Raw genomic sequence first — 13,533 nt, 5'->3', positions numbered from 1 at the left:
GGATTTTTGCTCATCCCTGCCATCCCAGCCCGGCGCTCCCCAGAGCCCCCCGGGGCACCGGGATCGGTGCCATGGGGTTTGCGGAGCAGACCCTCCCTTCCTCCCCCATCCCTTCCCGTCCGGGCCCGGCCGCCATCGCCGCGCGCTCCCCGCCCGCAGCGCCCCCTGCAGGCGCGGGGGAGGCACCGCCCCCGCCCCGCCCGCCGCCAGCAGCGGCGCCCCCGGCGGCCGCGCCCGGAACTGCAGCGGGCGGAGAGCGGCGGCCGGGCCGGGCTGCGGGCTCTGCCCGGGGCTGCTGCCGGCGCGGGGGATGCTCGGCTGCTTCATCACCGCACCGGCACCGAACTGCTGCTCCTACTGCCACAGCTGGGCCTGAGAGACACTCAACTTCACAGTTATAACGATTCGCAGGGAAAGGGGGTTACATTCTCCATTCCAAGGGAAACTCCTGCCTTCCTTAGCAGACACTGTCTTTCAAACCAAGACAAATGGAGTGCAACATTAACAGCACATCAGCAGTGAAGGGTCTCTCTGATCAGTTTCTTAACTATGATGTGAGCTGTCTTAAAATACAGGAATAGAGAAAGATAAATCTGCAAGGACGTTATAACCTGAGAACCTGTTGCTTTACCTTAATGCATGCTTCAAGGCTTTCTGCCCATACAGGTCAAAGAAATCTGCCTGAAGCTGAGCTTTCTGGAGGCCTTTGACAATTTATTTGCCCTACAGATTATGTACTATTTGTTTTCCAGACCCCAAACGTCTCCTAAAGACTGGCTCCAAAGTTTCAGTGCAAAATTTTGCATTGTTTTGTAAAGGCAACTCAAAGCCAATTTGGGTTAGATAAAAAGAAAAACAATGAAATTCAATCACAGTATTGATACTTTAATTCTGTTTCCACAAGCTGAAGGGTAGGGCTCTCATCTCCTTTGATTTTAGGCTATACCATTAAGGAAATTTCAGCTTGCTGAGCCTTCAGTTTCACACCTTCCAGGATTAACAAAGAAACCACAAACATGGTTTCACTGAAACTGAAAATATCTCTTTTTAAATTTTTTTTTCTCTACCTCCTGCCTGAACAGAAAAAAGAGATGGTACTATAATTACTCTATTTTTTTTTCCTTTATCCCAAACCCCCCTCTCTCCTGCTCCCATTTGTAACATTTCTCACAAGAGGAAAAACTGTTGAAAAAGATTGTACTGAAAAAGCGGTCCTTGCAAAGCACAGTTAAAGCATGGGAAGCTTATTCCAGCAAAGGTTCATCTGCACTCTTGGTAACATAAAAGGGAAGTAGTCAAGAGCCAAGCTGTCAAGACTGGCTTTCTCCTGTGGGTGAACATGAATACATGGAGTTTAAAATTCAGTATTATTTTTTTTTCCATAAAAAGCTGAACTTTGGATAGTTGAGTTTAGGCACTTTCTAACTGTACCTCTGTACTGCTGAATATGAGCATTTGGCAAATGGCAAAGCATGAAACTCTCAAGGTTAGACAAATAGTGAAGCTGGGTTTCTGTATTCATCCTCAACCTTATACTTCCTCCTGGAAAGTCTGATTTATAGGTCTGATTTAGCACAGATCTGGAATTTTTTGTGATGATAGTGTTAAAAATGGTGTGAATATTTATGGGGATACTATGGGTCTGTTCCTGCTCAGCACTGAAACTAGCAGCAAAATTCCTATAAACTTTATTAGAAGCAGAATAGGGTCCTGCTGAAGAGAATAGGGACTGCTGGTTCTCCTACAGGAAGAAAGGTAATTTTATGTCCTCAAACATGATCAGGTTACCCAACATATCTGAATTCCAGTGCCTGATTACTCACACACTTACCCTATTCAAAATGCAAAGTAAACCAACCCAGCTTCAGACTTCTGCCACCGCAGTTGGGTTAAATTGCTCTTCTAGGTCTGCAAGCATCCATACATCAGCTGCCAAATCTCTGGGAAGAAGTGTGCTTGGCATTGCAAAGAAAGTGACTGGCTGCAGAAGAACCCTTTATATGCAGATTAGTTATCACTGGTTGACTGAGCAACATCTGAGACCAGGCAAAGATACTGGTGATCCACCCTAGAAGGAATACAGGAGTTTTTTCTACCCTTACACAAGATCAGCTACACATTGGGATTTTCTTCACCAGGCCAGACAACTCTGCCTTGCCTCAGCAGTAATTTTCTTCCACTTCTGATCATTCCTGACTCTCTTGGACTCTCCTCCGTTGTGCCCATGGATTTCTTGGAGACTAACACCCAACATGGGTCTGACCAAAACAGCATTCCATCTGCCTAACAAACAGCATTCCAGAATATATATGAAACTTCTATGTTTGAGTGCGTGTCTATCTATCTATCTATCTATCTATCTATCTATCTATCTATCTATCTACCTATCTATCTAATCTTTCACCACACACACATATATATACATACACACATATATACATTCACAATGCCTTTTCCAATATAGATGAGACTGACATCAGACTGCTGAGTAATGTTCACAGCATTATCCACTATCACTCTTTCTTCAGAACTGCTGTACAGCTGTTGGTAAGTACTAGGTGCTTGCATTGAAGACACCATGTGGAAAAGGCCAGTAATATGCCAGTATCCTTTTAAACTCACTTTTTCACTTCAGTGGCACATGGAGGAGCCTGGTAAAACCCCTCTCCAATCCACACAGATAGTAACAGTACATAACCACCTTACCACCTTTCCACCCATCATCTTTGACTTGCCCAGAGTCACGTTGTTACTGTTATTCACTTCACTGTAAACTGGATTTATTTTATCAATGAGCATGTGTTTTCAAACTAATGGAGACCAAAGACTATTTTGTTTGCTTATAGGTCTAAGCCTGGATGGTGGCTTGCCCTAAGTGTCAAAGACCAAAATGAAGCAGAAATTGTAGCTGTAGATACTTGGGCTACCAAAATACCACTGTTTTTTCCCTTAGATCTGTGTTTCAGGGCTGCCTTCATAGGCAGTGAGTTTGCAGGCAGAGATAGAGGGGCCAAATCTAGAAGGGAATTTACCCCTGAAGTGATCTGAGATTTGCAGCAGAGTTGTAAAATTAAACTCCTACCAGCTTTCTCCAGTTCAGCAGGATTTTCCATCTGCTCCTTCTCAGAAGTGGAATAATCTTTGAACACCCCTTGCTTTCACAAGTATGAATTATTGTATTATATTAAAATTAAAAAAAAAAAGTAAATAGTTGCCTGTGTTGTAAGCTTTATTGATTCTGGAACAACTCCTCTGGAACACTCTGGAACACTGTGAATTACAGACAAAGTCACAGAGGAGGAGGTCTGTGACACATTAGTCTCACCAAAATCTTGAATCAGCATTATAAGCAATGTCACACATGATAAGGAAAAGAATACTCATAAATCACTTCATTTCTATTATTTTTCCTCAAGAAACCAGGAAGTTTGCCTCTAAAGCTAAAGCATGAAAAGTGTGAACAGGTCTCTGTTTCACAGGTGAGTTTCAGGCGTCCTATCTTGTATATATCCTATAGTCTATATCGTATTTTAGTCTAAATATTGTACATTTTGAAACTTCAGCAATAACAATGGTAAGTTTAGCAGAAAGAACTGGTACGTCTCCATGTTTTACTGATTCAGGGACACCGTTCTTCAAAGTGTGACATTTAGGCTCTTCTTGATTTTATTATTTTAAAAACTAGAGGTTCTTTTCCTGTCTGATTAGAAGTTACTTCCTTAACCAGAACAAATTGCTGAGATCTTGGTGATGCTGGGATGAGTTTATGTATATTCCTAAAAAAGCAGGCATCCTTACCACAAGGAGCAGTCTTAAGCGCAGCTTTCAATGCTGAATCAAGCTTCTGCTGGAGCCTATTTCTCTGACATGCAGCAAGTGCTTGCATATGCTCATATTTATTAAGAGCAAATACATGACTAACAACTGAGCCTTACTCTCTATTTCAATGTAGTTAAGGATTCAAAAGAGATAAGGGATTAACTCTCAAATACTATCTGCACAGAATGGCCAGAACTGGCCAACACATTCGAGATAGCAACTTTGTACCAACGCCAACATATGAGACAACCCAGTCCCCTGTGCTGCAGTTGTCGTAAATTTAGTGACACCTTGGATACCAAGTGCTTGCTTTATGTTCCAAATGGGAAACAGTTGGATGACTAGGGATCCTTAAAAAACCCGTCGCTGTCAGCAGGAGCTCTTCCAAGGACCTGGCACGTGGTGGAGAACAGAGCTGTTCCATGAGAGGTTAACAAGAAGGGTTTGTGTACGTGCTTGTACACCCTTTCCCTCTGGGAAAGGCCAGTCAGTCCGCAGTGGCACTCATCTGGTTAATTAATGGCCAGGCGCTCGCACCCGCTCCGAGCCGGCTCAGCCCCGCGCTCGCTCCTGCGGCTGCTGCGCCGTACCGAGCCCGCAGCTGGGTGACTGCAGCCAGCGCCACGGGCTGCTCAGCGCTGCCTCCTCCAGCAATAAATCACACGGCAACCTGGCTTCTAATTTCTGTCTGCAATATTCAGCCTCTTAAAAGGGTCTCCTCAGCCATCACTTGGCCAAGTTACCTCCCTCTACTGCAGTGCTGCTTGCAACTCTGCATGGCAAAGGAACATGGCTGAAGCAGAGGAGCTGACAATGACATAGCCCCAGAAAACTGGAAAGCACCTTCTATATCTGCTGGTAAAATGAGGGCCTTCTTTCAAGGTTTGTGATTTGTTTGAAATATCTGAACACATCTCTGCTGTAACAAATATCCCGCTGATTGCCAGTGACTGCTATTATTAGGAACTGCAGAGGGTCTGAGCCCCACCCTGCTGTTGTCTCTGGATCCTGACAAATTATGCTGGCGGCCCAATTAAAACAGTCTGAGCACTGCCTAAACCAACAACCTGAGCTGTGTGCTGTCTGGAAGGGGCAGCAACTCATAGGCGAGGGCAGGTCTGTCTCCTTCCCAAAAGAGCTCTCCGAACTGCATTGGTCGCTGGCCTTTTTTTTTTACACAGAGAGTATTTGTTTTTTCTGGCAAAGAGGAAGAAAGCTTTACGCGCCTCCAGCATCTAACCTCACTGGAAGTCAGCTAAGTAACAAAAAGCATCTGTGTGTCAAGAACTACACAGGTTTGGTGAGCAATTGCCAATAGGCCATACCCATTTCACTGCCATCTGACTTGTTGGGTGATGTTAACCCTTGCAACCACATGGCTTTTCCTGATCAGAATTTGCAACAGAAAATGCTTTTCTACTCTAGGAAATTAGGGCCAGAGGCAGGTGTAGCATCCCTTTGGCTCCGAGTCCTGCTTGTGAGAGGCATCCTCAGTCCAACCAGTGCCTCAGCACACTCAGGCTCAACACATGCTCCTGTGCCATTTGAGAGAGGGCAAGGTAATAATTAATAATTTACTAGAGGTGCATAGTCCAGTACTTTACCAAATACACTTGGCAGGTGAACCATCTTGCTGGTGACTACTTTGCAAGAAGGATACACTTTATTCTGTGCAAGAATAAAACAGTATTTGTGAAGCAGTTAGATAGATACAAGGAGTGATTCCTGAAAAGAGCAGGACTGCTCAAGGAGAGGCTGAATATAAGTGTGGAACCCCTTTCATGCCAATCCCACCTTTAACCTAGCTATGCAGCTATCCAATACTTTAAGCATAACATGAAAATCCCACAGTCTGACATCAGACTAACTAATACCATGGTATAGGAAATCTGTCCTTAAAGTTACACTCCAGGCTAGAGCTGTTCAATAGTTTCCAAAAATGTAGGTCTTTCACAACTTTTTTATTTAAACAGAGAATTCAAAAGAACAATGACAAAAATCACAAAACCTTTTCACCCATTTTCAGCTTATTTTTAAAAATATAATTTGAAAGGCACAAAGTAAACCCAGTATCTCAGGCTTCTTGTCTGTGCTCAAGAGATGTTGGTGATGTGTTAAGGGCTAGGAATGTGCTGTGGAAACAATTCTAAATTTAAACAGTTGAGTTTGGGTAAGTCTGGAAACTGTCTAGAAATTTCTGTTTCTGTTTCTCTAATTTTTTACCTAGTTTTCACAGATACTTTGACAGAAATATTTTTTTCTTTATATTTTTGCTTCTCTTGCTGTCATCCAAACATTCCTAAAGCAAAAATGCAGAAAAACTTTTAGAAGGTAATTTTAGTTTTTTGGTATTTTAGGCATTTTTGCTTCATTTTTGTCTTAGTGTGGGTAAAGACTAACATTTCATATGTGACCTCCAAGTGCTTTATATGTTCCAGAAGTAAAGGCAAGATTCAACTTTTGCTTGCATGTATTTCTCTGTGTAAGGTCTGCCATGAAGCTGACTCATGGTATTGCTGCAGTCCAGGGTAGGGCTGCATGCAGATCTGTGTGCAGGGAAACCTCTCTTCATCCTTTACAGCAATGCAAACGTAATTTCTCTCCTCTGGCTGATTTGCACTGAGGTCCACAGGAATCTCACAGGTCTGTGTCATGTTCACAATAAAGATCTAATTTAGATTTAGTTTTTGCTAATCCCTAGTTTATTCCTGCTAAACCCACCCCTGGAAATATTTGCAGCAGGATGCAGACTCAACTCTGCCAGGTCTTCCTCACCAGTGTACTCTGGAATTATGATAAGGTCTCACTAGCCCTCAAGTCTTTTAGCTCAGAATGTGAAAAGAGGAGAGCTACAGAAGGCTTTTTTCTGTTTCAGGTAATTGGATGTTGGGACCACTGAGGAATGGTTGTGAATAATCAGAGCCATAAATATGAAGAGTAAGCTATGATAAACATGATGAGCAAATAAGATAATGAGGGGGAAATTGGAAAGGGAAAAATGGATTAAACTACATAGCAACATTCACATAAGTTTGAATTCAAGAAAGTATTGCAACAGGGGCTTTCTTTAGTGTCAAAATTTCCAGATTTGGCTGCTCCAGGACTTTGAATTGTTTGAGTACACAGGTTAGCTGCACTTCATCAGGACATTTAGGCCATGCTTCATAGTGCTTAAAGCATAAGCATGGCAAATAGAAGGAGCATGGCAAACAGATAAAAAACTTCTCTGCCAGCGTCTAGCAATTTGCAGCTCAAAAATTGCTTCTAATGAGAAAGCCCTTTATGAATTCCACTGCCATGAGCTTGCCTGGTTTGTTCTCAAGGCCAAGTACACTCTTCAGCATTCACCACGTCCTGGAGAATTGGGCTCTACAGCTTAACAACTCATTACAGGGAGAACATTTTTTGGTGTTTGTTTTGTCCACAACTGTTACCTTCCTTAGATACCTACTAACCCTTGTGCCAAACGTATAAGTAGTATTTACTTATCTTCTCTCTCCACAACATGCATTCCTTCTGCAGATTTTTCTCACTCACCTATTTTCCAAGGAGAAAAGTCACAGCTGACTTTTTTTTCCATACCTTGCTGCATTTTTGTTTTTCCTTGCAGTCTTTAGGTCTGAAGACAACTGCATTAAGATAGATTTGATCCCATGCTTAACTTAAAGGACAAAAGCATTACTTCCTAAATGAAGGCATTGGAAACTAATGTATTAAGCCATCACAGCAATAGCAAGCGTTGATTAAATCAATTTGCCACATCTTTTTAGGTGATTCTCAATACCTAATTTCTCACATTCTAATTTTCATGACAATGATCTCTGGAAGGACTCACAAAAATTGTGGAGCAGTGTTATAGTAAAATGATCCTGGATATGATGTCCTAGTTACGGGTTTTCATTTTGTGGAGTAACAGCTATTGTATTAATAATCTCAAACACCTACTGAAAAATCAGTGCAGTGCTATATGTAAACTTGAATCCCCATAGCTCCTGTTTGGGAGGACTCTAAAATCTCACCTGGTGTAGGTTTAACTGGTATGAAACTAATCTCCCATGCAGGACAAGGATCCCTCTCCTTGTCCCTGTTGAATTACCTCCCACACTAGCTCTTGTTCCTTGTCAAAGGCAGCATTGCTCGGACTGCAGAGCCCTCTTCTGTGGTGCTAGCCTCATACTACCTTAAATCTGGATGCACAAACCCAAACTGGCCTCCCTTAATGCCAGCTGCAGACAGGTGGTATGTATTTCTTTAAATGGAAGATCCAGTTTACCAAATAATCCAACTTGCTCTCTTACGTAGTTTATCCAGCTCCTCTGCCACTGCACACCAGCAATTTCCATTTACATCAAATTACAGCTGGGGAATGCCTTCAAATCTTGAAAGGCTGCTTCCTGTAAGTTCTCCCCCACCTTTGCTCTCAAGGAACAGCAGTCTCCCTCACAAATAGCAACTTTTTGATAGCTGTCAGACAGCCAGTCCTTAATCCATGTAAGGCAGACCACACTAATACAGGAGGGGGCTATTTTTAAACACCACTGTCCTGCCATAGTAGGTCAGCCCCCTGATGGCATCTAAGCAACATTGGATTCAGCTCAACAAATTTATCATCTCATAGAAAAAGCAAGAATGGTCTTTCTTGACAGGAGATATCTTTGGTGTGGCTAATTGAATGTCAGTGATTCTTTTAATTGAGTTACTGCTTCTCTGAGCTGGGCACTTGTAAGTAAGGGACCATAACTGCTGTTGGTTTTGTCTCCTCAGGAATCAGTATAGCAGCTCCCCACTTGAATTTGTAGGTTGGACATCTCTTGAACCTGGAAATGCCCTCCAAATCCTGCACTGGCTGTTGCTTTAGTTGACAATTTCTCCTCAGTGCTGGCCCCCAATGATTGTATTTAATTCACCTGATGTATGGATAACACATGTTCACTGTATCATATGTGCATTCATATCCCAGATGCACCAATCAATACCCAAAACCCCACTTCCCAGCTTTGTGATTGCTAGGTCAGGGACAGAAAATACCTAGGTTTTGTAAATGCTTGTCTATATTCTACAGTTGTAGAAGAGGGGCCCTATAACAAATTTTGGGGCCACACATGTTATTTATCCAAAATAAGATAAATTAAGTCAGTTCACCTGTCCCCAGGCCACTGAGTCTGGGACTATTTACATTCCCAACTTCTGAGCAACTTGCAACCAGCATATTTTTAAAAGCCACAAAAATGATTCCTTTTTCACCCAAAATTTTAGCTACCGATCCCCTTCAGGGAACAAGCAGACACAAACACTGAAGTGCTCTATACAGGAACAAGCCCAGAGAGAAGATGGCTTCAGACCTCCTCTTTCAAGCTCTTGTGTGCCTGCTGAAGGCATCTTGCTAGACTATGAGGAGTTCCATTGCTGGTAGGGCAGCAGAGGGATGCTGTGGTGATTCAGGCTCAGGCAGATGTTAAGAGCAGTGTGTCATAGCAGAAAACTTTACCAGTATCTGTCTATAGCACACATGATATCCAAGTTGGAAGATGTGACGTGACCTCTGCTTGAGTAAGGACTGGAAAACCAATCGCTCCTAGTCATCATAGAACCTCCCCAGGACACAGAGTGTTAAGGGCTAGTTTCTGTTTCCTCCCAAGCAAGGAGACCTGGGTTCCCCTCCTTAGTATTTGTCTCACATCTTCCTACTTCTCAAACCAGATTTGCACAGTGCTCTGAGTCTTGCTATAGTCAGTGTGTGAATTTTAGGGACTTCAGAAAGATCTGAAAGTCACAGCTTAAGCTGTGTATGTTTCATTTCCATGACATTAAAACATACACATTTGAAGCTTCTCTGGTTTTAGAATAAAAAATTCTATTTTAAAAATGTGTTTAGATATTTCTTGCCCTGATAAACCATGGCATCCAAGTACAGCTCAATCTTGCATGCATCCCTAACACCACTCTAAGACAAGGGCAAAGTCTATTATTCACAGTTTACAGATAAAACATGAGTGCACAGAAAGGCTATGTATTTGCTGCAGACAAAACAAGTGGCTAACTCACGTTCACTGACGTTTAGAATAATGTCCTAACAGTAGACTCCTTCTTTTACTCTTCCTATGACACTTTGCTCTGTGCCAGAGAAGCATATATTAAAACTCTGATAAGTCAAGGTAAGAAATTATAAAATCAAATGCTTCAAAACCAGTCAGCTTTCTGGTATTAAAGTTCATATTTCTGGTTTTGGATTTGTTTTCTTTACAAATTCAGTGATGCACACTTAGAATTTACTCTGCAAATTTCCCAGCAAACTCATTTACCATGGTGATAGAAGCAAATGTACAGAGAACAAGTGTGTAGAGAACCCAGTGTTGACTGCATTTCTTTCTGTAAGTCGAGCATCCAACCAGTGTGATTGCAGAATGCTGGAGTAAGCTTCTGTTCGTCTCAGAGACATACTGCAGCAGGTTCAAACAGATAAAGCACCAAGCTGAACTGAAATGCCATTTCTTTCTTCTTCTGAGAAAGGCCATACTACATTTGAGAACTGACCTTATTTTAGCCAACCAGTGGCAGCAGGAAACGCCTAACTTGTGTCATGTCACTCATTCTGATGGAGTAAAGCTAGAAATTAACTCCTCTGCATTCTGACAAACATCTGCAGCAGACCAAGCATAGGAGAAAAACCAACTAACAAGCTTATATGGAAAACCTGTTGCTCTGCAGAGTGCTAAGCAAACAAGTTGGTTTGTAGACCCACACTAACACTTAAAGTAAGGCTGAATATTTTTTATGCTGAAGTAAAATTCTTTCAATCTAATTAACTGCATACATTGCTTACTATGTTTTATGAATTACCAGAAATAGAAACCAAAAAAGAAATATATAAAGAAAGGTCCAGACTGGGCCAGTCTAAAGGTCCAGACTCTCAAGGCCTTCTATTATGCCAGCATAAACCTACTGTAAAAGCTGCAATACACCAGGTGATAATATTAAATCCATAATGGCCTCATTGGTGTGAGATGCAGGGCACTAAGAAGCAGAGGACTTGATCTACTTTGGTGAGAGTTTTCATGACATCATGTGGAAATGAGTGTTGTCTGGTAATCTGTTACATAGCAGTTGGAAGAAACAACAATAATGTAAACTTTTTTTTCTTAATGTGGAGACATAAGTGTTTCAGAGCTATGCACTGCAGCACAGCACAGAGCTATGCAGCTCTGCAGTACAGCTCTGCCATAGAGGAGTCCCAAATCACAGGCTGTGGTGAGGTTTGCCTCTGGGGGAACATTCCTGGTGTTTCCACTTGAGACATGGCAATGCCTATGTTGATAGAAAACTGAGAGCCAGCTTAAAAATATGCATCTGCTATCCACTGCCTGAAAACTAAATGGTGATAGCTTCCCCTCTCCCCTAACAAATGATATAATTTGCTCTTTTACAGTCAATATTTTAGAGAGAAAAATCCCTAATCTATTTCTTTTAAATCTGGTTGCTTTAAATTTCCATTGACCTATCAGCAGAGTAGTGGACTTAAGAAAAATGTCTTGGAACAGCAGCAGCAGAAGCAGCAGCAGCCATTCCTGTTACACTACAAAAGAAATCTGTAACCTGTGCCAGCCACAGAAAAATGTAGCATCTGTTGATCACTGGGGGAACTGAGGAAGAGAACTGAAATCCATGTGGGCTCTGCCATCTTCTGTTTCCCTTCTGACCTCCAGGTGCGCGGTCCCCAGCACGGGCCGTGCCATCCGTCTGGGACTGGCACAGCTGCATCAACATCTCAGCCATGGGCAAGAAGAAGAGCTGGGTGTCCCCTGAACAAGGGCAGGCTGTATGGGGCTGTCCGACTGGCAGTGCCCACAGAAACACAGGCCTTTTGACACGATGCCTGTGACACGCTAGAAGATGAGCTGGCAGTTTCTGTATGCCAGGATGATGGTGGATCCTAAACAGCCAGGCCCCTTCCTCACCAGGTGTCACTACACACATTCCTCCAAGGTCTGCACCAGCTGAGCTCATGGCTCAATTCAAATACTCTACTAAATGTGAAAACAAAAGTTTTAACCAAAATGGGGCTCAATCCTGCCTATATTTTACTCCTGGCATAATGCAGCTCAGCAGGAAAATTTTCTGAAATCATGTACTCAGCTATGGAGCTGAGATGACAGTTTAGCCAATAGATCAAACAATTACACAATTTTGACAATGCACTGTCTGTGTTCAATTGTCTTAAAACTAGCAATATCACAATTATTTTCTGCACTAAAAGCCGTCCTGCAGCAGATCATTTTGCTTGACTTCATCAGCTAAGCAAAACCTCCAACTGTGAAAAAATATGTATTCAGCAGAGTACTGATTTTCTCCTGCAATCTCCTCTCCTCCCCATTTATTCCTTCTTTTCTTCTCTATCATCAATCTTTTAAACATGCCACTGTGCATTCACATTTTTCTTTCTGCACATGTCAGCTCAATGCTCTTCCTCAGAGCCCTCTTTCTCCGCCAAATCCCGCAAAGCAGACTTTAACCACTCATTTCCCGAACAGGGAATTCCACACACAACTTTGCACAAGCCAGGCTCTCCGTGTGCTTCCCAGCCACTGTGCCGGAATCCCCCCTTTCCTCCAACAACCCACGGCTAAGGACAAAAGAGCAAGTAAAAGGAAACTGACTTACTGCTATGGCTTGGAGCCTTTCCTTGTGCAACTCTGCTTCCGCCATCCTGGAGAGAAGGACACGGGAGGAGAGAGAGGGAGACCGGTGGGTGGGAGGGAGAAACAAAAAGGCAAACAAAACCGAAACGGAGCGCACACTGCAGTCACCGGGGGGAAACTGGAGTAATTGCAAAGAAAGCCGAGCTTCTGTGTAGCAGTCAGCCACTTTTGGAGGCACTGCAGGCTGGCTCACGGTACGATCATTTTAGTCACTGGACCAGTGCCTGCCTGGCTGCCTGTCTCCCAGCTGTATTGCTAACTGCATTTCAGTGCTGCTTCTGTGTGCTGGTGCTGTCACACAAACCATGTAGGCACTCTCCAAGCAGCTGAGCAGAGGGATAGCTCGCATGGCTATAATTTTTTGCGTTGACGTCTCAGCTCATTTGCTCCTCCTATGGGGTGCTGGGTCACGACAGGAGCTCGACATCAGCAGCGTGCACAGTAATACAAACCTGCCTGACTGCAGCAGAGGAGGCAGACAGCTGTGCCACAGCGTGTCCTTAGCGAGCAGCACAGCGCGCAGGGAAGGACGGTGGCGGCACATGGCGCAGGGAGGGGAGCTGCGGCAGACACGCAGGCGGTGGCTGCAGCCCCCGCTGAAGCAGGTTTGGATAAGGGAAAGGACAGGGCTGCCAGGAGGAGGGAGAGCGCGGGCTCTGGGCGAATTGCACAGACAGTTGTGAGTGCAGTGGTAACATGGCACGCTGCAAAATGCTGCTGCAGGGCAGCCCTTAACAAGAAGTGATGAAGAGCATCTGGGTGGCGAGGGAGAAGTAAGGTGTTCACACATCCTGCGTGCATTGCATGTATCGACATCAGACATTGATGTCAATACATGTCTGATGATATCAGACAGAAAGTGATAAAGCTGTGTGTACAGTCTGTTATAAATACAGGAGAAGGAGGCAGGTGAGGAAGTGAGGGGACACCTGAGCCAGTATGACAAGGGTACCTGAGATTTCAAGCTTGGCTTCGGTTTTGCATGCAAACTCCTCACACTTTTTTTTTTTTTTTTTTT

The 13,533-nt window shown here is 43.5% G+C and overlaps 1 protein-coding gene across 2 annotated transcripts in view; it reads right to left on the bottom strand.

The window, feature by feature from the left end:
• The window catches only part of LOC311165717 (paralemmin-1-like), a gene marked incomplete at its 3' end in the record, with an annotated part of 126,796 nt that extends 114,199 nt beyond the window's left edge, over nucleotides 1-12,597 (bottom strand). For both annotated transcript variants that reach the window (XM_084225971.1, XM_084225972.1), the window contains exon 1: nucleotides 12,478-12,597. In XM_084225971.1, coding sequence (XP_084082097.1) covers nucleotides 12,478-12,522 — 45 coding nt within the window. In that variant the 5' untranslated portion in view covers nucleotides 12,523-12,597. The remainder of the gene's footprint in view (nucleotides 1-12,477) is intronic.
• Between the last annotated feature and the right edge of the window lie 936 nt (nucleotides 12,598-13,533).

Source organism: Fringilla coelebs, assembly GCF_963513975.1.
Source record: "Fringilla coelebs genome assembly, chromosome: Z".
In the NCBI taxonomy this organism is placed as follows: Eukaryota; Metazoa; Chordata; class Aves; order Passeriformes; family Fringillidae; genus Fringilla; species Fringilla coelebs.
This window is presented reverse-complemented; position numbering and strand designations above follow the sequence as displayed.